Source organism: Sabethes cyaneus, chromosome 1, assembly GCF_943734655.1.
Source record: "Sabethes cyaneus chromosome 1, idSabCyanKW18_F2, whole genome shotgun sequence".
Lineage (NCBI taxonomy): Eukaryota > Metazoa > Arthropoda > Insecta > Diptera > Culicidae > Sabethes > Sabethes cyaneus.
Genome location: NC_071353.1, coordinates 79794886 through 79822664, shown reverse-complemented (window position 1 = coordinate 79822664; position 27779 = coordinate 79794886). Strand labels below are relative to the sequence as shown.

Here is a 27779-nt window from a genome sequence, read left to right as displayed (position 1 = left end):
AAAAAATTTAAAAATTAAAAGAGGACTGTAAGACAATGCGTCCAAGCGTAAAGTTAAATCTACAGAATTTATAATGTACTTTATCTTTACTATCGCTTTTAGAAAATATGCCTCGTCTGCTTCAACCCCTCCAAGCATTTTACAAACAAAAACACTGGTTAATAAAGTTTGAAAAATACGAACAACTTTAGAGGAAACCCGCACCGCCGCCTGCAAAACACAATCGAACCAAATTTATCTAATTCACACAAATCTACTAGTGCATCATCACCGGCACCGTCCTTCCCTAGCTTACCCTAACTAACACACCATAGTCAGTTGTTCCTGATATCTTTATTGTTTTGTGACTTCGCTGATCGTTTATATGAAAAAGTTTCTAAAACATTGGACAAATTTTTGCTTAATTCTCGTTTAAAAGATCCATATTTTTCCAATTTACTCTAGGTTCAAACGCCCATTTTGACAGATTCGTTGTTTACACTAGAATGTTCTTTCTTAAGAGTATGATTTCTCTTTCAAGAATATACTGCGACAGCGCCTTGACCTGGCCCGCTTCGCCCAGGGACTGCTCAACCAGTTGCCTGTCATTCGAGCTCTGGACCATTGGGTTCTTTTTGAGCTCGAAGAGCATATGAGTGAAGTGAATTGCAGTGAGTGCCGCTTAGATAATTTTCGTCGCATAAAATTTATAATTACTGTGATAGTTTTGTCAATTTTTATTCGCGATCGCTATTATCTAATACGCAAAGATCAGATTCATCAGAATCAAGTGAAGTTCATACGATAATCCAAGCCGTTATTCGCTTTTTTCGAACATATTTTCGTCAAGCAACGATACGATGTCGAGCATTTGTTTTTCCTGCGCGAATGAGTTACCCGGTGAGGAGGAAATAACCTGTAAAGGATTTTGCAAATCTACATTTCATTTGGACTGTGTCGGACTTACAAATGAAGTAAGGGAGTTGATCCGCAGCCGCGAACAACTGTTTTGGATGTGCGCGGCATGCACCAAAATGATGAAAAATGCCACATTTCGTCAAGCAATCGCTTCTACAAACGAAGCTATGCTTCATCTCGAGGTGCAACAGAATAAAGTGTTAGAAGAGTTGCGAAGCGAAGTGCAAAAAAATACCGCAAAGATCAATACTATTCTTGATCTTACACCCCGTACCCCCAAACGCACTGCAAGCTTCAACTTCCCACCTCAAACTGCTAAACGTGTCCGAGTTAGTGCCAGTGGCGAAGCAGTAATGCGTAGCCAGCAGCGCACTGAGTTTATGGGTAACAAAGAGGTCGATGCCAATATAATAATGCCGCTCGCTCGAGAGGAGACAAAATGCTGGCTGTATCTATCGAAATTTGATCCACGAGCCACCGTGGAAGAAATTTCGAACTTAGTGCGCAGCAATTTGGAAATTGAACCGGAATCCGCAATTGATATCGTTAAACTTGTTCCTCGGGATAGAAGACTGGAAGAGCTTAGCTATGTGTCTTTCAAGGTTGGAATTGGATCGGAATATAAAGAAAAAGCTATGTCTGCCTCATCTTGGCAGAAGGGTATTTATTTCCGTGAGTTTGAATTCACTCGCGGGATTCAGCCGAAATTATTTCCTATTCCCCCGCCAAGCCAGCCAAACGAGTAATCCCCGATATTCTGCTTCGCCTCGTTTTTCACCGTTACTTAATGATTCCACTTGTCCAGAAGTGTATAACTGTTGCTTGCGTGATTCATCTGTTAAACAAAATTGCTATCAGTATGAAAAAAATGAAATAAGCCTGCACATATATTACCAGAATATGAATAGTATCCGAAGCAGTAGCCGGCTCGAAGCTGTCTTCATGTCCGCACTGGAGCGTGATTTCGATGTTTATGCTTTCTGTGAAACAAATTTAAATGAATCAATTCAAAATTCGTTTGTGTTTCCACAATCGTTTGTAGTTTACCGTTGCGATAGATCCTCATCGAATTCTGATAAAACCAGCGGCGGTGGTGTACTGATTGCTGTTAATCAGAAGTTTTATAGTAACGTTATTTTCGAATCGTCCTGCAATGAGGAAATTACCGTTAAAATTCGATTGAACAAAATTGAAATTATTCTTTGTTGTGTATACATACCTCCTGATTCGCATTTTGGTCGCTATGCATCATACGTAGAAAGCATCCGCAATATTGTAGATTCATCGTCACCTGAAAGCAAAATTGTTGTCGTGGGTGATTTCAATCTTAAAAACACAACTTGGTGTCGTGAAACTGAAAAGGATTTGCATTTCTTACCTTATCAAGTACGCCAGCCAGAAGAAGAACTGTTCGTTGATTCGATGGCTGCTTGTGGCTTTTTCCAAATTTGCGGTATCCCGAATCAAAACAACAGATTTCTCGATTTGTTGTTTACAACAGACGATGAGTGCTGTCGTATTGAGGTGAGTGATCCGCTGATCAAGACAGAAGTGCATCATAATGCTATGTCAATTGACGTTACTTTTACTGAGTTGCCTATGGCATCCAATGATTTTGTCGCACACTCCGATAAAGCGATAAAGGTTTTAGACACTCGCCTAATCGACGATGCTATGAGTGCACGGATTACCGAGGAATTACAAGATGTAGACTGGCGCGGCGTATTTATTTCTAACGATGCTTTTAATAGGGACGATATGAAACCTCACGTTGCTTCTATGTTGGATTTTCTACGGAAATTTTCCGTTTTGAATATAATTGACGGTGATACGTGGAATACCGAAACAGCTCTTGACTACAATGTGATTGTGTTTTATTATATTATATACGGCATATTATCACGCCATTGCCGTGTAAGAAACGTGAAAGACAACCGCAAATATCCGGTATGGTTCGATTATGAAACGATAAAATTGCTTAGGGAAAAAAAGAAGCTCTACAACAAATTTCGACGGACGCGGTATGTAGCTGATGAAATAGCGTATAATCGGACAAGAGACAACTTCAAAGAAAGAAACCGATTACTGCACCGCTCGTATTTAGACGGGCTGCAAAGAAATATCCAGTCTAACCCAAAATGTTTCTGGAATTTCATAAACAGCAAACGTAAAGACAAAGGTGTTCCTGTAAACGTTGTTCTAAATAACAGGAAAAGTGAAAATGTTCAAGACACCGTCGATTTGTTTGCTGATTTCTTTAAAAGTATCTACGACCGTGCAACCGTTACCAATGTCTCTGAATTTGTCGCACCCAACATGAGCATGCCTGTAATCAGTTTAGATATCGAAACAATTTGTAATAAAATAAAATCGCTAGATGAATCAAAAGGACCTGGACCGGATGGGATACCGAACTCTTTGCTTAAGAAATGTGTGGATGGCTTGCTGCTTCCGCTGTTCATACTTTTCAACACATCTTTAACGACAGGATTGTTCCCAGACATCTGGAAAATATCATATATTGTACCAATTCACAAAAATGGTTCGAAAACGTTTGTTGAAAATTATAGAGGTATTTCCATTTTATCGGCTATTCCAAAAATGTTTGAAAGCATTGTTTATGATTATGTGTATACGTGGATCGAGCCTCTAATCCTAAACTGTCAACACGGATTTGTTAAAAAACGCTCAACAGTGACAAATTTAACAGAATTTGTTTCCAGAACTGTGCAATGGATGTCGGCTGGTTACCAAGTGGACACTATTTATACAGATATGTCCAAGGCGTTTGATTTGGTCAACATAAATGCAATGATTGCGGTTTTGCGAAAATATGGAGTTGATGGGGTCTGTTTAGAATGGATGCATTCATACTTAACTAACCGTTTGCAGTATGTAAGGCTACACAACACTGATTCCAAAGTGTTTGTAACAAGTTCAGGAGTACCTCAAGGGAGTCATTTGGGTCCTCTATTATTCGTGGTTGTCATGAATGAACTCCCAGATACGTTAGTGGATGTATTCGTGTTAATTTATGCTGACGACGTAAAAATATTTATACCTGTGCGCGGCTTGAAAGATTGTACGATTCTTCAAGAGAATTTAAATCGTTTTCTCCACTTTTGTGAACTGTTTGGGTTAAAAGTGAACGTTGCCAAGTGTAACGTGATTTCATTCGGTCGCAATTCTAACAAAATTGAGTATGAATACCATCTCGGTGCGGATTTAGTCCCAAGGAAAACGTGCCATTGCGATTTAGGCGTGGAAATGGACAGTGAACTGACCTTTAGTAAACATGTCGAGAAAATTGTAACGAAAGCGAACTCATTATTTGGCATGGTGAAGCGATACAGCCGCGAACTAGATGATCCGTACACGATAATCGCTATATACAATGGTTTGGTTCGCACGACCATCGAGTACGCAAGCGTGGTGTGGCGACCAATTTATAACGTATACATCAATCGAATTTAGCGGGTACAGAAAAAATTTGTGCGATATGCTGTGCGTAATCTTGGTTGGAGAGACGAAATGCCGGACTACCGATCGCTATGCTTACTAGTTGGAATCAACAGTCTCAGCGATCGAAGAATTTTGATAGATGTGTTGTTTCTCAAAGACGTTGTTTCTGGAAAATACAGTGCTCCATATTTGTGCAGCCAGGTGACGAACTACGAAGGTAGAACCAACCTAAGAAGGGTTAGGCCGTTTCACCTATCAAACAGGTCGCAGAATTACGCCCGGAACGAGCCCATGTATCGGATAATGGGTGTTTACAATAGGCGAGTTCGAGCAAAACTAATAGCAGCCGTTCGCTACCTGGTTGTGATTATGGGAACTACAAAAAAAGTGCAATTCCCAAAATGCTTGCTGGTACCTATATGGAACTCGACTTTAAATGTAATATTTTATTGAATTACCAACAGTGGGAATGATGAAAATGGATAATAAAGGTAAGAAAAAGTATTACCTTTCACTTGATATATATTGTTTCTGTTTCGGGAGATTATTAGAGCTTCGCAAGTGTATTTATGTTTACGAACTGATAGGTTATATGTTTGGTTCTTGGCGCAGATTATGCTAATCACGAAAAAAAATTTGAAAATACATTGAAAAACACTGAAGACTGAAAATAATTGGTGATTCTCTATCCAGGATATGTAAACTTTACAGCTGACTCTATGTACTTTTGTTTCATGCGGTACAAAATCAAACATTAACATTTTTCTGCCATAAAGTTAATTAATTCGAATGTTTTCACTTGCCTTAACGTAAATAAACAAATTTCTTCCAATATTTCGCTATCTAAAATCCTGACAATTGAAAGGGTTAATCAAAAACTGCATTTTATTTCAGCTTTTTTCAAAAATGTATGGAGTTTGACAGCGATTTTACTTTTCATCACTTTTTTTATGCAGCGCCTCTAAGCGGGCGATAGCTTGTCAAAAACGCCTATAATCTTCATCCCGTCATTTCTGTTAATATGTCTAGTGTTCAATTAAAATCTAGTCTTAGGGAATATTTTAACAATTCCATGTAATGTTGATAAGTCATTTTTTGTATGTATTTATATTTTTTTAAGTCTGATAACGGGCAAAGCCTACACATCAATAAAGACAAAATCAAATATCCCCGGCCTGAGTTCGGCGGGTCCTCACTACGTTGGCCCCAAGCTCCTGCAACTTGGGGTCCACCCGAGCCTTACGCAGTAGGTCAGCGTACGACAGATTACCTGTCAGCTTCACTACTAAGGCGTCGCCCTTATGGACACGCCATGGCTTTGGCTTTGCAGCCGCAGCCACGCTCGGTTTCAGCCTAGGCGGTTTAGGTGGTTTACGCCTAACCACCCGGCAGCACCGTCCGGGATCGCCTCCGCGTGTTCGCTGGTAGAGGTGCGATCCAAGGTCCGCTGCCTCTTGGCCACCAGCGTTGGTCCATGGTCGGGCGTAGCCGCCTTGCGTTGGCAAGCGGTGCACGCGCCTGACTAGGCATGGCCACAGCCTTAGCGGCTATGACCCGAGCTTCGGTGATTTCGCATCGCTGCAGAAGCTCCTGCCTCTCCACCTCGGCAGCTATGACGGTAGAGCGGAGGCTCACCGCCAGCTTTTTAATGTCGAGGTGAACATTTGACCTTGAGTTGATGAACGAGTACAACTCGTCCACCAACTATTTGGCTTCCTCCAGCTTGCTACTGGCTGGAGGAAGCCCAACTCCCGCCTCAAGAGGATGCACCACGTCCTCAGTTGACATTTTCCTACCGCTGTCGCCTGCCCTCTTGACTGAGCTAGCAGCGGTAGCGACCGACGTTCTAACTGGGGTGTTAGACTTTGGTGGAGTCAACTTTCTTTTCGGCATCGGCCCCGTTTTCGGGGGGCTTCCCTGTTTTTGCCGGCGGTGATCTCGCCAGCTTACTACTTTTGGCAAAGGTATCATCTTTGCCTCCAGTAGCACCCGCATTCGTGTCTTCGATACAAATTTTAAAAATTTATCCATGCTTATGGGTCCCAACTCTAGGCCGCCATCTCCACTCGTAATTGTGCAGTCGCCTTAACGATCCCATGGTGATCTATGCAAGCAGGTAGGCCATGGCTAGGGACATTCCCCCCTACCCTTCATGGGGGCAGGGATGTCAGCATCCGATCAGCGTTAGTCAGGAATGTATCATCTGAGCCTACACCACCGCACTTTGACGTGAGTGACGAGCTTTGAACGTACCTAGAGACCAGCCACGGTTTTAACGGGACGGAAGGCAGCTGTACCATTAGCCTACTCGCCGTTTCGGGAAGGTACCACCCTTCCTTACCTAAGGTAGTAGAATAGCACAACCGTCAGCCTTATAGCGCCGAATCCAAACGTTTTCACCTAGGGCCTGGGCTGCCCAATCAGCCCATTACCCTAGCTAAGCTATGTCAAGCCCTGTTGTTGCAAACGTTCTAGCCGTTGCAACGCCATTATCACGTCCGTTGCCGCCCTTTCGACGGCACCCCATGCGCGCTTTTCAGCGCACATTCTCTGCACGATGTTTGTTCACGCTCGAGTGTGAATTACCAACAGCACTAACCGCAGCAAGACATCAAACCACCGCTGCTAAATGAACCACACCTTTTTTCGCCGGCTTCCATTCTACGTGTTTCGTGCGAGACGAGCAGCAGTAGCAGTAGCGAAGAAGAAGAAGATTCCATGCTATATAAGCAGTGCGCGATCATTCAGTATTCCAGTGTTTTTTCACGTGTTAGCTTAAGCTTGAAAAGCAAATCAATGGAATAGTTTTAGTTTGAAACTAGTGCTTCCTTCACATCCACTGAAGACGTCCTGGGAAGTAGCTGATGTGTATTAAGTCCACTCCACTGGCTGGCTTAGTGTTGCTGCAGTAGGCTCGCGGACCAAATCGTTCTTATAAGGACAAGAAGGCTTTCTCTACACTGTTACCGCCAGTGCCCAAGCAGAACACAAATGCAGCCCCCCACTGGTTGAGTGCTTGCTGTCGACGGACATACGGACCAAACCCGTCCTTTTCAAGTGCAACGCCCATGCCCCTGCGACACGCCATATTACCACATATTATTCTATCAATAGAATACATTTCGTCATCTTATGCATTTCTTTCTGCACGATAACCCAGATTCGGCTAAGTAGCGTAACCTACCAGCGCGACGCGCTTTAGTTGTCAGCACATTTTTGTTTGTGCTTCGTAACCACGGAAGGCAACGATGACCGCGAGGCGCGTTGGCTTCCGTGTGGCCGTAGAGAATTGGGTACGTGAGCGGCTTCCGCGCTGCTCCGTACAAATTCTTAAGTCTCTGTAAATATGCGCAAGGGCGAGAGAGATTTCGCCCGCGCCAGAATTAAGTCATCCAAATGCCCTATGTTCAAGGGGAAAAAGAGAACTGGATAGAATTAGGCTTGGCACTCAGCGTGCGATAGAATAGGAAAGATGGAGTTAGGGCCAAAGTTAGAGTTAAGACAAAACTAATTGTAATTTGTGGAAATAAAGAATTCTGTGACTCCCCGACCCTTCAGGTCGTTGAGGATACAGCACAACGGTTTCTTTTCTTTCATTTTTTTTAATAAGCAGCAGGGGCCCCTAAGGCGCCTGCATTGCGTCCGGTGACAGCGGTGGCCGTACCGCACGGTCATTTTCAACACTCGGGCGCGTAGTCGCTGTTTGCTAGTTCGTACAAAGTATAGTATGAGTATGAGAAATTAAGTGTGAATTCGGTTTAGTTATTGGTGTTTGAGTTAAAAAGTATAGTAATAATTGAGTTTTCCAGGAAGAACCAGCATTTCCTGGTGTCCAAACCCTTTAAGTGTGTCTGTTCTCGATTGTCATCGATCGATCTTCAAGTGTAGTAAAAGGAAACAGTCCGAAGAAACGCCGAACGCGTGAAAAGCCTAAGCAAGTAACACTAGAACTTTCATCGATACACTCAAGTACTTTTTTTACACGGTTTGTTTCTTCGATTATTAAGAACAGGGAAACTTAGGGACCATTCATTTATTTCTCAATACATTTGGTGGACCCTCAGTTGTACAGTTCTTGAGTAATCGAAAAAAACAAACCGTGTAAAAAAAGACTTGAGTGTAGTAAAAAGTGAAAAAATCAAAGGGGTTGTGTATAAGACACGACCGCATATATAGGTGACGCAGGACTACGTAAGTCTCTTTATAGTGATAGTAGCATGTATCCATGCTTGTAATCATTCGATTCTTCATGTATACATGCTAGGGTAACCAACCTATTTTGGACCCCTTCAGCAGCTGTACATAATTTGGACACTTCCATTTGATTTTGCTGTAAGTGTCCAAATTATGTACAGCTGTTGAGGGGGTCCAAAATACGTTGGTTACCCTATATGCAACATATATACATGCTACATGCGTTGTATGTAACGTTTTGACGTAGGACTACATCTTTGTTTACTATACTGGGACTGGGTAGCAATTTGTGAAAACGAAAATAGAAGTGTAACGTTTGAATGAAAGATTTCAAATGCTAATAACTACTAAACGACTGAACGAAACTGAACAATTTATATGTCGTTGGGTAGATAAAATGACCAGCAATTTTATGAAGGGGGTAATAGAGCAATTTTATGCAGGGCGTAAGAGGTTGGGCTCCTATACAAATGAAACACAAATTTCCTCAAAACCAAAATTTCCTAGAACCAAATTTGCCGTGTGAGGATTTTAGAAGGCAGGATTTTTCTTCTATGGTATACTGAGACCCCTTCTCCTTCTGAGAGGGGGGGGAACTCCCATACGAGTGAAATACAAGTTTCCTCAACTCTAGAATTAATCAAGCAAATTGAACCAAATTTGGCATTTGGGGATTTCAGAAGGCAAGAATTTTTTCTATGGTGAATGGAGACCCTTCCCTTCGTTAGGAGGGGGGGGCGGGTATACAAATAATATACAAATTTCCTCATAACTCTAGAACTAATCAAGCAAATGGAACCAGTCTCACACGAATAAAACAGAAATGTTTGCGTACGTGCCATATTTTCTGCTATGTAACAAGCGGTATACTTATAAGCTGTGAAAATAAACTAGTAAAACCTTTTCGGAGCAAGAGACAGTGAATCGACGTCGCTAACTTACGTGTCGGCTGCCATTTATGTTGAAAGAGAAGGACATTCGAATGGCACATTATATTTGCGATGAACGTGCTTTGGCTTTAATGTTATTTGTAATCAATGGCTCTTTTAAAGGCCACAAGCGAGTCAAAATACTATTATTGAAACATGTTAAGCTACGCTTAATACAATAATCTGTGGGCTGGTCATTCATTATTATTTCAACCTTTATGATGCACACAAGTGATTTTTAAAAGAAATCTCTATGTCTCAATGGTTGCAGGCGTTGTACTTATGAACTCCCGCCCACGTATTTTCAAAGCCACCATTGTATTCAATGAAGAATTAAATCTGAATATTTTGCTCTTCTATTTTAAAAAGTCACTTAAACAATGGCACTCACAGATATGCCAGAAATGCAGTTAACATTAGTCATCGCGTTCGTAAGAAACCTGTTGGCACGAGGGAGCTTTGTCACTCTTTCTGGCGTACTTCCCAAGCAAGGACATTTATTTTCTATATAACTTCAACTGACAGAGTCTTCTTGAAGTGTAGGTATGGGAAAAATCGATTTGAGATGACAACATTGACGTCATTCTAAAATCGGCACAAAAACCCATCATCTTTTCATTCACAGTACAAACATAGGTTACATAATTAGTTTTTTTTTTTTTTTTTTTTTTTTTTAGAATGGGATTTGACTACTTTGTCCATTAATTTGAACTTTTGTAGTATATCCCTGTTTACCGTACGTGCCATGCAAGCCAATTGCCATTATAGACAACTAGTCATTTGCTCCTGCACGCTCCCAGTCAGGTATAATATGGTTTATGAAACCGATAACCTTCCCGGGATTGGCAGACCAAATTTCACTAGGAGATAAGCATCTCTTGTCAAGAAATTTAGCACTGCTCGTGTAAAGCGCACTACAACTGCAGAGCAGGTGCTCCGACGTTTCGCTTTCAAGATTGCAGAAGCGACAGACATCATTTTCAACACGACCCATGTTCTTTAAATGATGTCTACTCGGACAGTGCCCTGTTACTAGGCCGGTGTATGTACACAGAGCTCTCTTGTTGAGCTCTATGAGCTTTTTAGTAGTTTTTACGTTTGGATTAATGAATCTTTTTGACTGGTTACAACCTCTGACAGCCATCCAATTGGCCGTCACCTTTTGTTCTTCCCAGCGTTTAAGTTCCATTTTGATTGTGCATTTTGATATACCGCAAAAAGGCTCCGGACCGATGAATTCCGAATTGGAGCCCGCTTTTGCTAGCTCGTCTGCTATTTCATTGCCTTCAATGCCACAATGCCCTGGAACCCAGTATAGATTTACTGTATTCATTTGGCAAAGCTGCCGTAATGAAAGAATGCAATCCCAGAACACATAATTAGTTACAATCATAAATAATCATTTTTCCTGATTCTATTCTTAAATGTATTCGTCGATATAGAGAAGTCAAATTGTTGATAAAGATCATTGAATAAGCGGCACATCGCCTGGATTGGTTCGTTTTGTCCATAATGTGTGCGATGAAAGGCTGGTCGAAGAAATCTTCGGGATCTAAGTGGCCGTGGCATAACATTAACATCTATCATACCAAGAAGTTCAGGAGCATCGATCTCCCATTTCAAAAGTTGGGCTACGAAGACGGCTCTGGAAACGCTTCTCCTCATCAAAATCAAAATGGTCTAGGTTTAATCACGGTCCGGTGTTAAGAAATCTTGTTGAAATGAGGGAAGTTGGTCACTTGTTTTGGCCTACTTCCCAAGCACAGATATCAAATTGGTATAGGTTTAGATCATCGTAAAGAATCTTCCAAGTCCAACCAATCATGAAGCGAGAACTCTGATAAAACATAGGCTCATTATTTTCAATTTTTCAATAGTTCAACATCAAGAATCCATACTTTTCTTCATTTGGGCCATTCTTAGAAGATTTTCAAACCGATTGGTGTAAGAATATTGAAAATCGTTCGGGAAACCACTAAGCTATTAGCGTTCAAAACTTGACCACTTTTCGAGTAAGATTTTTTGGAATGACACCCTATACCAGCTACCTTGTTGAAAGACGTAGTCCTACGTCAAAAGTACACGCGCACGCATCGTTATCAAAGTGAAATTGAGAAAAGGAAAAGTACAAATGGTCAGTAGTAAAGTATCTGAAAATTTTAGAAGAAATAGTGTTGCTTCGCGGGTGGAGTTTTAACGTTCAACTGGTTTTTGCTTGTTGCTGGCAAACCAGCATAAATTAGAAATAGTGTTACTGTGTTTTTTTTTAAACATTCGCGATCGACACAGCGATCTATCTTCATCAGTGGTCTCCGGGTAGAGGTGAACTCTCTTCCCCGAAGCGAGTGCAATTGTGAGAGAAAGTGGGCGAACGAAACTTATTTTCGGTCAGGTCTCCCGTGATGTTTTTCGAGTGAGAAGAAGACCAACGAACAAACACTTCAAGTGATCGAACTTACATAGGTATAGTGCCCTTTAATTGCCGATTTATATCAGTGTGAAGCAGCGTACCGGCAATACGTGAACCCATGTGTCAATGAACAGTGTGTGAATCCGATCCGGTGATTTTTACGGATATTCAAAGCGTCAAATATTTGCATAATTTTAACCGAGGCAAGAGCATGTGTGTTTAGTGGAAGCATTAGCCCAGAACGGAATTGAGAAGACAATATTGCAGTATCTCTAGAATAGGGTAGAGAAATTGGCGTGGAGCGGTGAAAGGTCAAAACCCCACCACCCACGAACAGTTACAGTGAGCGGCTCTATACCGGAATACGGTCGGCAAGAACATTTCAGACACCGAGGAACAGAGGCGGTAAGGGCCGACACGCATCTGGCATGATAGCCGGAGTCAATGAAAGGATCATATGGTGAGTTAATTTTATTCCTTTTTTTCCACTCTGTCGCTTGTTTTTTAAATTAACAAAATTGCTTTCTCATAGGGTTTTTTTTTCTAATTCCCGTCGTAATAAGTAAAGCTATTCTAATTTTCATTATTTGTTGGATGGATTTGTGATTAATGAATACTTAAAAAGTTCTTGTGCTGATTTGACTAAAACACACTTACCTTCCGATCCATGAACTTTGAAATCACTGAAAAGCGACTATTATAGCATATTACTGAAATTACGCAACTGACTTTATTTCTAAAATTCGTCGTACCGTTTTAAAATCCGTCCATCAAAATTTTTCATCGTCCGAACTAAAAATCACAACAATGTTTACGAAGCTAACGCACATGTATTTGTGTAGGTCGGCATGACAAATGTCATTCTACAAAATTTCTGCAGGTCAGGCAAGTTTTCCTGGCTGTAGAATAACGACAACGCCTTGCGTGAGTTATTTTCATTTATGAATGACGGAAATTAAAACGATTAGTCGATATTGTCTTCTTCGTCGCACGAAAAAACGTAGGAAATTTGGCTGGTGGGACTTCTTTAATGATAAAAAGCATTTAAATAGATCTCAGCTCACTTTGATTGATCGCGTATGATAGACAACTAACTAAAATATTAGGGAATAACTAGTTTTACATTGTGTGTCATAAAAATGCTGATATTTTTAATAGTTTGTATTGGATAGGACGGGAATAGGCAATTACGACGATGTAGCAACATACCCTATCTACCTACTAGAAATAATCGGCAGGCTAGAAATTAGAAATATCTCTTTGTTCAAATAAATTCAACTGAATATTTATTTGCAACAGTTACGCCCATTTAAATCACCCCGAATTACACGACTATCACAGTCGAATCTTGCATTTGATTTCGCTCAAAATAAATTGACCGAAAAAAAATGTAGCGGAAATATCCACTGGTAGTAATCCACTTTTATCATTCACTTTTAACCTTCAATTGGTGCGGGATGCACTATTTTTTATGTCTTCAAGTTGATTGAAACGAAATTTAAAGCCGCAACCGGTATGCGATTCTGCTGACCAGCCAGCGACTCCAACGTAAGACGCCCCATACCCCTTCTCATCGTACATGAAGCCATATGTTACCACTTTAGCCTTTCGCATAGAAAATACGAGCAGAGAAAAGCCAACGCCGCATAACACTAACCCCAAGTAACAATCCAATAGCAAATTGGTCTTATTCATTTCTTATAGTAGTTTTATCAGAGCATTTTAAAGTCTGTTAGGTTTTATAATGTTTTTCCTCAAGTGAATTTTATCTTATTTGACTAACATTTCTGAAGTATGACTGAAGGAGACTTGAAGAATCACCCATAAAACTAAATTATCAATAAGTGTAATTCACCTTAGAAGGGGTTTTAAAGGATACTTCATTTATGCTTAAAAACGACGCACAGTGGGGCAGATTGACCCGGCGCTCGGACAAAACCTCATAACTTCTTTCATATGCTTCGTAGAGCTTTATTGTCTTCAGCAACATTGTTTGTTATAAAATTTCGCATCTTTCTGTAAATTTTAAGTAGTTGTATTTTTATTCCTATAGATGGCGTTGAGATCTAACTTTTTAAATACTGACTTTAGAAATATTGTGTCTTCAGAAAAGTTGTTTGTCCTGTAAAGTTATGTAAAGTTACTGAACATATCAAAATTGTAGGACTTACGGGAATCAAGTTATAAATATTTTAAATACTCAAACACATTTTTGCCTTTCTACTATATAAATATATAGTATAAAGGTATAGAAATCACTTGGAAAACCGAAAATGGAAAGAAGGTCCTGCGGGCCGAATGTTATATACCATTCGACTCAGTTTCGAAAACTGAGCATTTTCTGTGTGTGTGTGTGTGTGTGTGTGTGTGTGTGTGTGTGTGTGTGTGTGTGTGTGTGTGTGTGTGTGTGTGTGTGTGTGTGTGTGTGTGTGTGTGTGTGTGTGTGTGTGTGTGTGTGTGTGTGTGTGTGTGTGTGTGTGTGTGTGTGTGTGTGTGTGTGTGTGTGTGTGTGTGTGTGTGTGTGTGTGTGTGTGTGTGTGTGTGTGTGTGTGTGTGTGTGTGTGTGTGTGTGTGTGTGTGTGTGTGTGTGTGACGTATCGGGTGTGTGTGTATGTGACGTATCGGGTGTGTGTGTATGTGATGTATCGGGTGTGTGTGTATGTGACGTATCGGGTGTGTGTGTATGTGACGTATCGGGTGTGTGTGTATGTGACGTATCGGGTGTGTGTGTATGTGACGTATCGGGTGTGTGTGTATGTGACGTATCGGGTGTGTGTGTATGTGACGTATCGGGTGTGTGTGTATGTGACGTATCGGGTGTGTGTGTATGTGACGTATCGGGTGTGTGTGTATGTATCGGACTTTTAGTTCAAAAGTTATGTATAAAAACACGAAAAATATGGGACTTCATTATCTCATAGATCCCTTAACCGATTTCAACAAAATTAATTGCATATAAAAGAGGAGCCTTACAAACCCTTAACTTCCAAATTTCATGACGATTGGACTTGTAGTTTAAAAGTTGCATAAAGAAATGTGAAAAAATAGTATTTAAAACCTATTTTTGTAACATTTAAGAATTAATTCAATGAAAAACATCACACATTTTATTATTATTTGAAAAATATTGCTGAGATCTATCAAACGAAACCGTGTTATTTAAAATCGGACGGTTCATTCAAAAGTTATTCAAACTTTAACACTTAAGCACCGTATATTAAACCGTTAAAACGTGTGAAATCAAAACTTATCAATCAAATGTTGATTGTATTCAATGTGTGCGATGTATGTATGTATGTATGTATGTATGTATGTATGTATGTGTATGTGATGACAATTTGCAATGAAATTCAAGAAAAGTGAGAAACATGTCAAGAGTCTGAAGTTTTGAAGCCTCTTAGTGGAACACGAACTCTGAAATCAAAGAAAAGAAAAATACTTTTACCGACTAAATTCCACTATTTAATATTTATTCGCGACAAATACGTATACGCTTTGAAATAAGACACTGATGAAGCCTGCACGTCGTAGGCGAACTACGTATTTGTCGCAAATAAATATTAAATAGTGGGATTCAATCGAAAAGTTTTTTCTTTTCTTTGATTTTAGATTTCAGTTGTCATTTTCTTCACTTGCTGTTACTCACAATTGTACAAGAAAAGCAAAAAGCGGAGAAAAGCAGTTAATTTAAGTATATAAGTACAGTGGTGTATAGGATCAAAATACTAGTGAGTTGATTTTTCCAAATAAATTTATACAAATTTCATACAAATTTTGCAAGATTTGTTTTCGTTAGTGGCATTTTAAAGGACAGTTGTCTTATGTCATGTATCATGTTTTAATAAATAAATCTAAAATGACAAGCACTGGAAATCATATCGATCATATTTCTCATTCTCAAGCATGTTTATGGCGCAGTTTTTGCACTATTTTTCGACCTCATCTTGTTTTCCTATGTGATCGATGTGATCAAGTTAATGACTATCTTTACATGAAAGTACATTCAAAAGAAGCTTAAGTTTTAGACTAATCTCAAGATTTTAGTCTTGACCTTGGAATGAGGTCATACATATATTAATATTTTTTTTGAAACGATGGTTCTACAATTGATGAAGGGACGGTAGGGGAAAGAAATGAAAATTTTTGGTGAAGGAGGGGGAAGAGCGGAAAGGAAGGGGGGGGGGGTATTGGTAGCTATGCTTGACAAGTAGTCATTTTGACTACTGACTTGGCATTGGACAAAAGGTAGGAGTCAAAATGACTACTTGTCAAGCATAGCTACCAATACCCCCCCCCCCCCTTCCTTTCCGCTCTTCCCCCTCCTTCACCAAAAATTTTCATTTCTTTCCCCTACCGTCCCTTCATCAATTGTAGAACCATCGCTTAAGTTTTGATTTTCATGCAAAAATAATTATCTGAAGGAGCGCCAGCTAAGAAAAAGTTCAATTTCTGTTTTTCATATCGAATGCTCTATTCAGTTATTTTTTCTAATTCAGATATATTGCAAAATTGAAGCCAAGCAAACTAATAGTAAAATTTTGAGATTAATCATTTTGTTGTAGATATCCTTTTGACGTAGGACTACGTCTTACGGCAAGTTTTGAGATAGGGTGTCATTCCAAAAAATCAAAAAATGCGAGCGTCACGAAAAATGAAAGGTTTTGAACGCTAATAGCTCAGCGGTTTTCCGATCGATTTTCAATATTCTTACACCAATCGATCGGAAAATCTTCTAAGAATTGACCCAAATGAAGAAAAGTATGGATTCTTGATGTTGAACTATTGAAAAATTGAAAATAATGAAGCTATGTTTTACCTGAATTCTCGCTTCGTGATTGGTTGGAAGATTCTTTACGATGAGCTAAACCTATTAAATCAACCATTTGTGGACCTTTCTATACATTATTTTGAACTCGTTACGCTAAACCCCCAGCCTATGGCACTTACAATATTAGTAACTTTCGATTAAACCTAAATATATCAATTTCTGCTCCAAATCTCTATATTTTACAGATTTTTTAAAACAGATTGGAATGTCCATTTTCCTTTTATGGACCCTTGTGGTTTTCAATAGAATAACGACCGGGCCCATTATAGGAATTTTAGTGTATTTTGCATGGAGGGAGTCCGGTAATGGCGACATTTTTTGCATTGTATATAATGGACCCACTTGTTGAAAACGTCAATTTTAAATCATTAATAATGAAATGCAGCTAAAATTTTATTAACTCAAATGTGTGCTATGTCTAGTACGTTCTGTTTCATGTCATATATCCTCAGAAATAAGAAGTATAAGCTAATAAATACCGAAATTTTATCCGAGGGACCATTACAGGTAGAGGGTTTACTATATAGGTTAACTTACCCTACTATCTGCTTTAGTGCATTCATGCAAATTTTTTAATTCATAAGTTTGGCCATACACAGCAAAAGGATACGAGTGGCGAGATAGGCTGTCATCGGCCTCATCCAAATCCTGGCAGAAGGCACAAAAAATAACTGACTGAGTAACTGACAAAGTATAACAATCTGTTTATCCTGCAAACACGTATCAACATGTTCGATTTTAAATAAACAAAATGGAGGCTAGTTCAATCGAGCTGAAAGTCCAACCGAACATATTCTACTGCCAGTTTGACTTGAAACAGAGCTAATTGGAAAAAAGCTGTAAAGTAATCGCCTTTACAATGTCCTGAATTCGCGTTATCGACTCCGATGTATCTCATAACGATAATAATGCTATGTTTTACATACACAAGCATGACTATTTAACGTACAGAAGGAATGAACTTCGCACTGGCGCGCGCATTTACTAATTTGTAGCCTAAAATGCCGGAAAACATGCATTCGGAAAACTCTCCGAACATCGCAACTAGTAGCAGCTAATTTTTTGCTTATTACTAGTTAACACCCTGAATGTTGATTTTATGGTAGTGTCAGAGCAGAAATCTGTGGAAATCTTTTTCTACACACTATTGAAAATTGACAAAAATAACAAATATTTTGTTCTAAAACACTTCGTCAGAACAAAGCCTACTAGGAAAAAATCTGTCTTATAGCGAGTTCATAAATTAACCTGGGTTCGTGCTAACTCGAGCCCGAAATTTATGAACGATACGGACAGTTTGACAGATCGACCCGTAAACCGTAATGCTAGACAGTTGTAACCTGCGCTTCAAACTGAATGCTGTCAGTTTAAACGAGATGCAATCTCGGTCAATTTATGAACGCTTTGACAGCACTTCGATTAAAACTGAGTGCTAATCGACCTGAGCCAGGTTAATTTATGAATTCGCTATTAATATCACCTACACTATCAGTTTATAATCCCTTTAATGTGATTTGTCCTTTAAAAGTATAGAATTGTAAGCAGCATGGGAGCCAGATACTAAAAGATTAAATAATATTTATTTTTTCATTTTCCAAAATTTTTTTACACTGTGTTTCACCTTCTTTAATGCCCATTGAAAACCTACTTATTAAAACAATTTATGTATATTTCTTATAGATTATGTGTCTACTATACGTAGAATATTAAGTTTGAAAGAATATCTCAAATAAAAATTTTGAGGTTTTGTCCGAGCATTTTCGGGTTCTGCCCCATAGTGCGACGCTCCTTAAAACTTTACAATAGTTTTGACAAAAACTTATGACATTCTTCTGCAAGATTCGTTTATCTTAACAATACTGTAATAAAACTCTCTTAAAATCGTATATTCTTGAAAAAGAAATTATACGCTTGAATAAGAACACGCTTGAACGGAAATTAACCTAGGAGCGCCCATGGAAGATAGTGATGTCCTAGCACCTGATCTCCAAGAAGTCAAACGAGAAATCAGGCTGCTGAAGACCAATAAAGCCGCTGGGAAGGACCACCTACCGGCAGAGCTTTATAAACATGGCGGAGAAACGCTAGCAAAGGCTCTACACTGGGTTATTTCGAGGATTTGGGAGGAAGAAAAGCTACCGGAGGAATGGATGGAAGGAGTGGTTTGTCCCATCTACAAAAAGGGTGATCGGCTAGACTGCTGCAACTATCGTGGTATTACGCTGGTAAACGCCGCCTACAAGGTACTCTCCCAGATCCTGTTACGCCGGCTGTCACCGATAGCACAAGGTTTCGTAGGGAATTATCAGGCGGGTTTCATGGGGGCTCGCGCAACTACGGACCAAATGTTTACTATCCGACAGATCTTGCAGAAATGTCGGGAGTACAACGTGCCCACGCATCACATCTTTATCGATTTCAAAGCAGCATACGATACAGTCGATCGAGACAAGCTATGGCAGATAATGCACGAATACGGTTTTCCGGACAAACTGACGCGACTGATCAGAGCTACATTGGATCGAGTGATGTGTTTCGTACGCATCTCTGGGACACTCTCGAGTCCCTTCGAGACGCGACGAGGGTTGAGACAAGGTGACGGTCTATCCTGCATGCTGTTCAACATCGCTCTTGAGGGGGTGATCCGACGAGCGGGCATTGAAACGAGAGGCACGATTTTTACCAAGAGTAGCCAACTTCTAGGCTTTGCAGATGACTTCGATATCATTGCCAGGAACTTTGCGACGGCGGAGGCAATCTACGCCAGACTGAAAGCGGAGTCTAGGAGAATTGGGCTAAAAATAAATGCGTCGAAGACCAAATACATGAAAGGAAGAGGCTCAAAGGAAACAAATGTGCGCCTCCCACGGACGGTAACCGTTGACGGCGACGAACTAGAAGTGGTAGAAGAGTTCGTCTATTTGGGATCGCTGGTGACCGCGGACAACAACACTAGTAAGGAGATCCAGCGGCGCATCCAAGCGGGAAATCGGGCCTACTTTGCCCTTCGTAAAACGCTGCGATCAGGAAGCATACGCCGCCGCACGAAGCTAACAATGTACAAAACCATTATTAGACCGGTAGTTCTTTATGGACTTGAAGCCGTGACGCTGCTTACGGAGGACATACGCGCCCTTGCCGTGTTTGAGCGGAAAGTGCTGCGGACGATATTTGGCGGAGTACAAACTGAAAGCGGAGAGTGGCGGAGGCGTATGAATCACGAGCTACAGGCACTGCTTGGGGAGACTCCCATCGTACATCTAGCGAAAGTTAGCAGGCTACGGTGGGCCGGACACGTCGTAAGGATGCCGGACGACAGTGCGACGAAAATAGTCCTCTTCAACAACCCCACCGGCACCAGGAATAGGGGGGCCCAACGTGCACGATGGCTCGATCAGGTCGAAAGCGATTTGCGACTTCTGAGACGACTAGGAAATTGGCGACGAGTGGCCCAAGACCGAGTTGAATGGAGACGAGTGCTTGAAACAGCACGAGCCACCCCGGCTCTATGCTGCTGAAGAAGAAGAAGAATAAGAACATTCTAACGTAAACAACTAATCTGTCAAAATGGGCGTCTGAACCTGGGGAAATACAATCTTTTAATACAGATAATACAGATCTTTTAAACGAAAATCGAGCGAAAATCTGTGTAATATTTTGAAAACTCTTTCATTTGAACATTCAGCGAAGTCACAAAACAATAAAGATCTCAGGACTAACTGAACTGGGGAAGGACAGTGCCGGTAATGATGCATTTGCCAGAGGCGGTGCGGGTTTCCTCTAGAGCTTTTCGTATTTTTTAAACTAAATATAGAGTCAGATGTCTTTGTATTGTAGTATCATTTAGATTACGTTACGTTACGTTCTGAGAGTATGCTCCCCTGTTCCGTTCCGTCGTTCTGGGCGCACTGTCTCTGCACTCTGATATTAGGCACTCTATTGTGAAAATTATTGACAGTAATAACCGTTTGCATCATTCCACTTTGTACAGTTACCGCGTGTGCACGAAATATATCTTGACTCCCATAAAAAGTGTTTTTCTATATTTTACGAGCGGCCATAGCGTCAGAAGTGGGATTGAATTCCCCAGATTAGTGTAACCATGAACCGGATGAGCAGAAATGACCTAATGGAATGGCTTCAAGGTAATCAAATCGAGTTCCCGGAAACAGATACTGTGCGACATTTGCGAGCGCTGTACGAAAGCCATTGCGGAGCGCTACAGGAGGCAACAACAGACGAGGCCCCGGGGCAGAGCGCCCCTATCGAAGAAGAGCTTGACGAGGAATTGCGATTGCTGCAGAAACATAAAATGATCGCGAATTTACGTCGTGAGCTGGAGGCTATCGACGGCAGCCAGGGAAAACAACCTTCTATTCAGGATGTTGCCAGCCTCATCATACGATATCCGGGAGGCGATACGGGCGACGCGAATAAATGGATTGCTGATTTTGAGTCTGCGTGCGAATCGGTGGGAGGTGACGAGGCGTTCATGCTCAGATGCATCCGCCGCCTGATGGAACCGGGAACTGAAGCAGAGTGGTTCCTCCGAGTGGATAAGTCTACAAATTACGGGCAGTTCCGTGCCAATTTCTTGGAGAATTTCGGACACACTTACACAGTCGCCGAGATCGTCGACCAGCTGCGGAAGACAACGTTTGCATTGGCCCGTGTATCAGTCGCCGGGTACATTCTGAAGATGCAGGAGATCGCTTCAAGAGCAGACATCGAGGAAGGTCTAGTTGTTCGACTCATTATTGATGGCTTCCAGGATCGTTCAGCCAATATAAAAGCAAAGTCGTGGGCTTAAACCGTCATTAGACATTACCCTTCTTTATCGACAGACTTCGCAGCCGGCTGTTTAGAGTACAGGAAAATTACGGGGCCAGTGTAACGATCCTACTAACTCTATCAAGCAAGCACCGTCTAGCCGAGATTCGAACATGCGACGCCTGGCTTGTTAGACCAGCATCGTACCTCGAAGCTAAGTAGGCGGTTAAGCCAATATTCAGCCAACGTTCAGCCAATATAGCCGTGCTGTACCCGGCTAAAACTCTAGCCGAACTCAAACAATTGTCACGTCGATATGTCCAGCTACGGGAGATGTATCCAGCTAAGACGACGGTTCAGCCAATGGGACCGAAAGAGAAACCGGTTGTCAGGAAGATAGATCTGCCGCGATGCTACAACTGTTCCGGTATTGGCCATCTGTCCGCGAACTGCAAGGAGCCTCGCAGAGCGAAGGGCCCTTGCTTCCGTTGCGGATCGACTCAACATCAACTGAAGGAGTGTTCTCAACCACCACCGCGCAACAACACACAAGTTGCTTTGACGGACGAATTTCGGCGGGACGGAAAAGGGGAACGCTCTTCCGCTGCACAGTGGTCCCATTGGTATCAGCACACGCCTTTTTTTATTGCGCCGAAATGGTTGATTATACTGGTTAAGTATGTTCAGAGAAATTTCTCAGCGTTAAAAGCTCTTTCATATGGCATGAACGATTATTTGATTAATCCCCCTAAAAGTTAGATAAAAAATTTATTTTTTGAACAGTAGGAGATACAGCAAAACAAAGTTCTACAAAATTTTTGAAAAGATTATTATAAAGAACTTTGCCAAAGAAAGTAACCTTCTAGCTATTATAGTTTTAGAGATAAAGAACAATTTTTATGGAGACTTTACGAAAATCAATTTTTTGACCACAGTTCTTTCTACAGTATTTATACGCATTTGACATGTTCGGTAAAAATTTTCTAACAGTCAAATTACATACTTTTGTAGAATATAGTAACTTGCTATCGTCAATATTTGCGGAGAAAATTAAAGTTTTCGTTTAAAAATTACCCAATTTTCAACAGCAATAACTCCCAAACATGCAAATATATTCAAGCCATTTATTACCCATGTGAAAGTACAAGAAAAATACTACAAAATTCAAAACAAATTAGCTTGACCCTGGCTATCCCTCTACCAAAACACTCGCATTGAAAATTGTTACTCGGTTGAATTTAATATGGCGTAGTGTAAAAACCGTGTTATCCCGATCAAGTAAAGTGTGCAAAATAAATTATGAAAATGTGTAATCCAAGCAGCATGGATTATTAAGATTTTCAAAATTCGTTTTCGGATGAAATTTAATTACTGCAGTTCGAGGTGTACAAATTTCGAAGTGTATTTGAAGATCCTTCATCCTCACTATCGCTGTTACTGTGCATATCAGACCTCGTCCAGTATCAGCTCGAAAGCTGCATCACTAAATACGTTTTCTGGTGAAGAACTGAAGACAGTAACTTTTTTCGTAAAATACGGTTGCGATGGAACCGCAGATCTTAGCGAGTATTAGCAAACATTCATTGATGATGATGATGATGATGATGGCACGAAGTCCAACTCAAGCCTTTGTGTCACATCAATTGTTCCCATGAAAGCAGTAACAAATGGAAAGAATATATTCCTAAGTCCACATCCATCTTCGATCAGATATGTTTCTTTAAATTAGCCTAATTAGATCGTCTTCGACCAGGCATTGCCGGCCGTTGCATCTCCAGTTTGCAAAGGAAACGACTGCACTAACGCTGCAAGAAAAAATTAACATAGACCAGCAATTCGCAAAAATTCATCCTACATCCATTGAATGTGAAGGTAGAACGGTAGTGGTTACGAGCTGATGATGACAATGGTGGACAAGGACATACAACAGTTCCGAACTCATCACACAAGGAAGATCTCCGGAATGGCTACAAATACGGATCTTCTGCCGTCTGAATCTTCTGATCCGGTAATTTCTAGCATGAGGGAACTACCAAATAACAAAAACGCCATGTCCTCTGAAGATGTACCTACTGCAACTGTTGGTCAGTACATATGATATGCACAATAATAGCGATAGTGAGGATGAAGGATCTTCAAATACATTTCGAAATTCGTACATCTCGAACTGCAGTAATCAAATTTCATCCGAAAACGAATTTTGAAAATCTTTTTCTCTACAAATAATCCATACTACTTGGATTACACATTTTCATTATTTATTTTGCACACTTACTTGATCGGGATAACACGGTTTTTACACTGCGCCATATTAAATTCAACCGAGTAACAATTTTCAATGCGAGTGTTTTGGTAGAGGGATAGCCAGGGTCAAGCTAATTTGTTTTGCATTTGGTAGTATTTTTCTTGTACTTTCACATGGGTAATAAATGGTTTGAATATATTTGCATGTTTGGGAGTTATTGCTGTTGAAAATTGGGTAATTTTTAAACGAAAACTTTAATTTTCTCCTCAAATATTGACGATAGCAAGTTACTATATTCTACAAAAGTATGTAATTTGACTGTTAGAAAATTTTTACCGAACATGTCAAATGCGTATAAATACTGTAGAAAGAACTGTGGTCAAAAAATTGATTTTCGTAAAGTCTCCATAAAAATTGTTCTTTATCTCTAAAACTATAATAGCTAGAAGGTTACTTTCTTTGGCAAAGTTCTTTATAATAATCTTTTCAAAAATTTTGTGGAACTTTGTTTTGATGTATCTCTTACTGTTCAAAAAATAAATTTTTCATCTTACTTTTAGGGGGATTAATCAAATAATCGTTCATGCCATATGAAAGAGCTTTTAACGCTGAGAAATTTCTCTGAACATACTTAACCAGTATAATCAACCATTTCGGCGCAATTAAAAAAACGCGTGTGCTGATACCAATGGAACCACTGTGCGCTGACGAGATAGGAGCGGCAATCTCAGAACTTAACATCGTAAGTATTGCTCTTTCAATTGATAGAGAGATTAATTCATGTAATACTGTACTTTCTATGTTTGATACGGGCAGTCCAATTAGCTTCACACAACGATCCGTTGTACCTTCGATAACACCAAGAGGAAAAATTGATTCCGGATACAAGAGCATAGCCAACCATCCGCTCTGTACATACGGAATAATCGTAGCATTTATTACTTTCTGCAATAGGAAAATTCGTTTAAAATTACTGGTAGTACCAGATCATTATCTTTGTGTTCCGTTGCTCTTGGGAAGAGACTTCTTAAGAAAAGCAGGTGTCACTTTGTATGAAACAAAATTTAATAATGCAACTGATGTTTTGTCTAATATGAACAGAATTAAAATTTCCGGAAAAGTATTACATTGTGTATTCGATCTTTCGAAAGCTGCAAACCCAGAACCAATCACGACCTGTCGTCAATGTAGTCACCCGCCAGTCTCAGCTAATACGGGCATAAATAATTCGCGTCTGCATTGCGATCCTAAATCTGCGCGTATCGAATCCGACTTTTCCGAATATTCCGTCTTGTGAGCTCACTTCCGATTCCGATATTCAGTTAATTTCCGACTCTGTAAGCTTAAATTTTGTTCCTAGTGAAGACAGTTTACCAATTCCGTTAAGTTCCAACTGCTATTTCGTTCCGGATGTGTTCTATGTTGACTTAAATGGTGGTGATAGTGAATACGATATAAATCCGAGATTAAGTGTCAGTTATCGGAGCAAATTGTTGAAGATAATCGAAGAGAGCTATTTAGATATTGCGCAGATTCCTGCTCGGGACCATAACTACGAAATGAGATTGAAGCTTACGTCCGATACGCCAATTAATTATACTCCACGAAGACTATCGTACTCCGACAAACTAGAGGTGGACCCTATTGTTGATACGATCCAGTGATTCTCCCTACGCATTTCCGATTGTATTAAGGGCGAAGAAAACCGGTGAGAAACGAATGTGTGTAGACTATCGTTCATTAAAGAAAGTGACTGTCCGAAATAGTTATCCGATGCCATTGATCGATGACTGCTTAGAGCGCGTTGAAGGAAAAACTACAAGGTATACAGCCCTAAGGGTTGTACGAAAGGGTGACGTAGGACTGTGTCATATAATACTCATTATATTGATAACATGTTTTAATCGATGAAGTATAACTTTATGCCTGATCATTAAATCAAAGACTAATGTAAACTGCATTTCTGGCATATGCATATTTGAGTATTTGTGAGTATCATTGTTTGAGTGTTTATTTGTAAAAGAAGAGCGAAATATTCTGAGTTCATTCTTCATTGAATCAATGGTGGTTTTGAAAAAAACCGTTTGAAATTGTTTGGTGGCCCTGAAAAGAACTATGTTTGAGCTGATAGCACTTCTTAAAAATCAGTACTATAATTACTGTTGCCAATATATAGATGGATGTCGCTATTCGGTCCTTTAGACTCTAGGATGATGGTTGCCCGCTAATACAGGAGTGATAGGAGATACCAAATCATTTTAAAGTAGAAATGGATTAGTTTTATCAAAATACTGACCGTCCGTCAGTGCGATTGTGCGATGAATGAGCAGACGGCGAACCAAGAGTACCATTTTATTATAATCACTGGCACTGCCGCTGCTGCTTGTAAGCTAGTGTAGGTGGTGGGGGAAACCAGATCAACTGCTGCTGCTGCTGCTGCTGCTGCTCGAATGATTATCCGACGCTGATTGAGCAAGCATTTCCCATGTTACCATGGTATACCCAGTTAGCAATTTGGTGGGAATATCATTTTAAATACGTACAAATATACGGAATAAATAATACCGAATATAATGCACAGAAACGGCATATACGGACCAAAGTGGAGGCGATTTACGTATAAAACACGATTTTATTTGTTAAGTGATATGACTTTTCCGATTTTACTATGATTTATAACAAAAAGATATACGAGTTTTTCAATACCTCTGTTGCAATTTACTTTGGTATGATATACGACAAAGTTCGGTAGTATAAAAAAATTGAAAAAGTTTAAAAATCTGTTACAGGATTTATTTTTTACAGTGCAATAGGTACATTTTGTTATATATTTTCTTCTCTGGTTATGTTTAGGCATATTCATTTTATAATTTTGTTGCATAAGTCCATTTTAAATACCAAGGCTCGATCCCGATATGAGCGCGTGCTATTCACAAACCTAATACACTGCGCCACCTTCACCATACTAACAGAGGTGTTGGATAACGAATAAAAGGTTGCAAGCGAAAAACCTGCTTTTCTGCAAAGCATATTCTATAAATAGACCGCGGTTCTGGATTTACCACTCTACCCATACATTTGTACGACATCACCAACCGATGTGCCATTTAAATGCTCAAATTTGTTATAGTTTCGATCGTATATAATTGTTATGGAATGTTTCGTACACAAATTCACATTCATAGACTAATATACGACAACATCCAACCGTCTGTGGCATCATATCAAGTTATTCCCGCTTGCTATATCATGGTTGCCGATTAGCTCTCAATGTCTCCATTGAACATTTTTCGTTGAAGTTTTTATATTCCTTATTTCATTAATTCAAATGACGCCAGAACGAATCAATATTTGCTTAAAGATTGGATTGATAAATGACAATAAAGTGCCAACTCGCACTGAGACATTTGTTAGGTATCAGTGACGAAAGTAGAGAGAATCTAATGTTCATAATGTTCTAATGTGCACTGGTTGTTTTCTTAAATGTAAACAAATTCTCTTTCTGCTGTCAAGTGTAGGTGCATTTGAAAAAGGTTCTACAAGCTAGACTAGGAAAGATTCGTCACACCAAAGGTAAAGTAAGTTTCAATTTTAACAAACGGTATTTAATACTGAAATTTCTTCATTACAGATGTATTCCGTGGTTCAGTTCATCGAAAATTCAAAATTTCAAGTGCTATGCGTGCCATCCAACTGGATCCAAGACCAGCAACTTCTATGGCCTAAGGCAGCAAACAAAACAATCGAGAAACTTCGTAGCACTGCCATGGAATATCATGGGCCAACCAGAAAGATCCCAGTGATAGTGTCCAGCGTGGCCTCAGACTTTCAACAGGCTGAAAGAGCAGCAGATGAGCTTTCCCGACGAGAGGTATCCGATGTTGAAGGAAAGAAAAAAAAGCTCAAGCCAGCTAGGAAATCCAAGGTGCTGCTACCGAAGGATTACAACGAAATAGTTAATGGTATGTAATAGTTTTTTCTATGCCTAAGGTTTTTTTTGCATGGATGTTTTTAGTTTTCCAGAAACTACCAGCTGCAACAATT

General features: G+C 40.1%; 1 protein-coding gene and 1 long non-coding RNA gene across 2 annotated transcripts in view; one reads left to right on the top strand and one right to left on the bottom strand.

Annotated features, from left to right (window-relative positions):
• The window catches only part of LOC128735656 (uncharacterized), a 121109-nt gene extending 93731 nt beyond the window's left edge, over positions 1-27378 (top strand). Inside the window, exons 4-5 of the mRNA XM_053830143.1 lie at positions 27254-27308; positions 27367-27378. Coding sequence (XP_053686118.1) covers positions 27254-27263 — 10 coding nt within the window. The 3' untranslated portion in view covers positions 27264-27308; positions 27367-27378. The remainder of the gene's footprint in view (positions 1-27253; positions 27309-27366) is intronic.
• On the bottom strand, positions 1495-2810 carry LOC128735672 (uncharacterized). Its single transcript, XR_008412010.1, has 5 exons — positions 2276-2810; positions 2117-2188; positions 1945-2045; positions 1792-1877; positions 1495-1732 (listed from the first exon to the last, which is right to left on the bottom strand). It is a non-coding gene; the product is annotated as an uncharacterized LOC128735672 (long non-coding RNA).
• Positions 27379-27779: the final 401 nt, after the last annotated feature.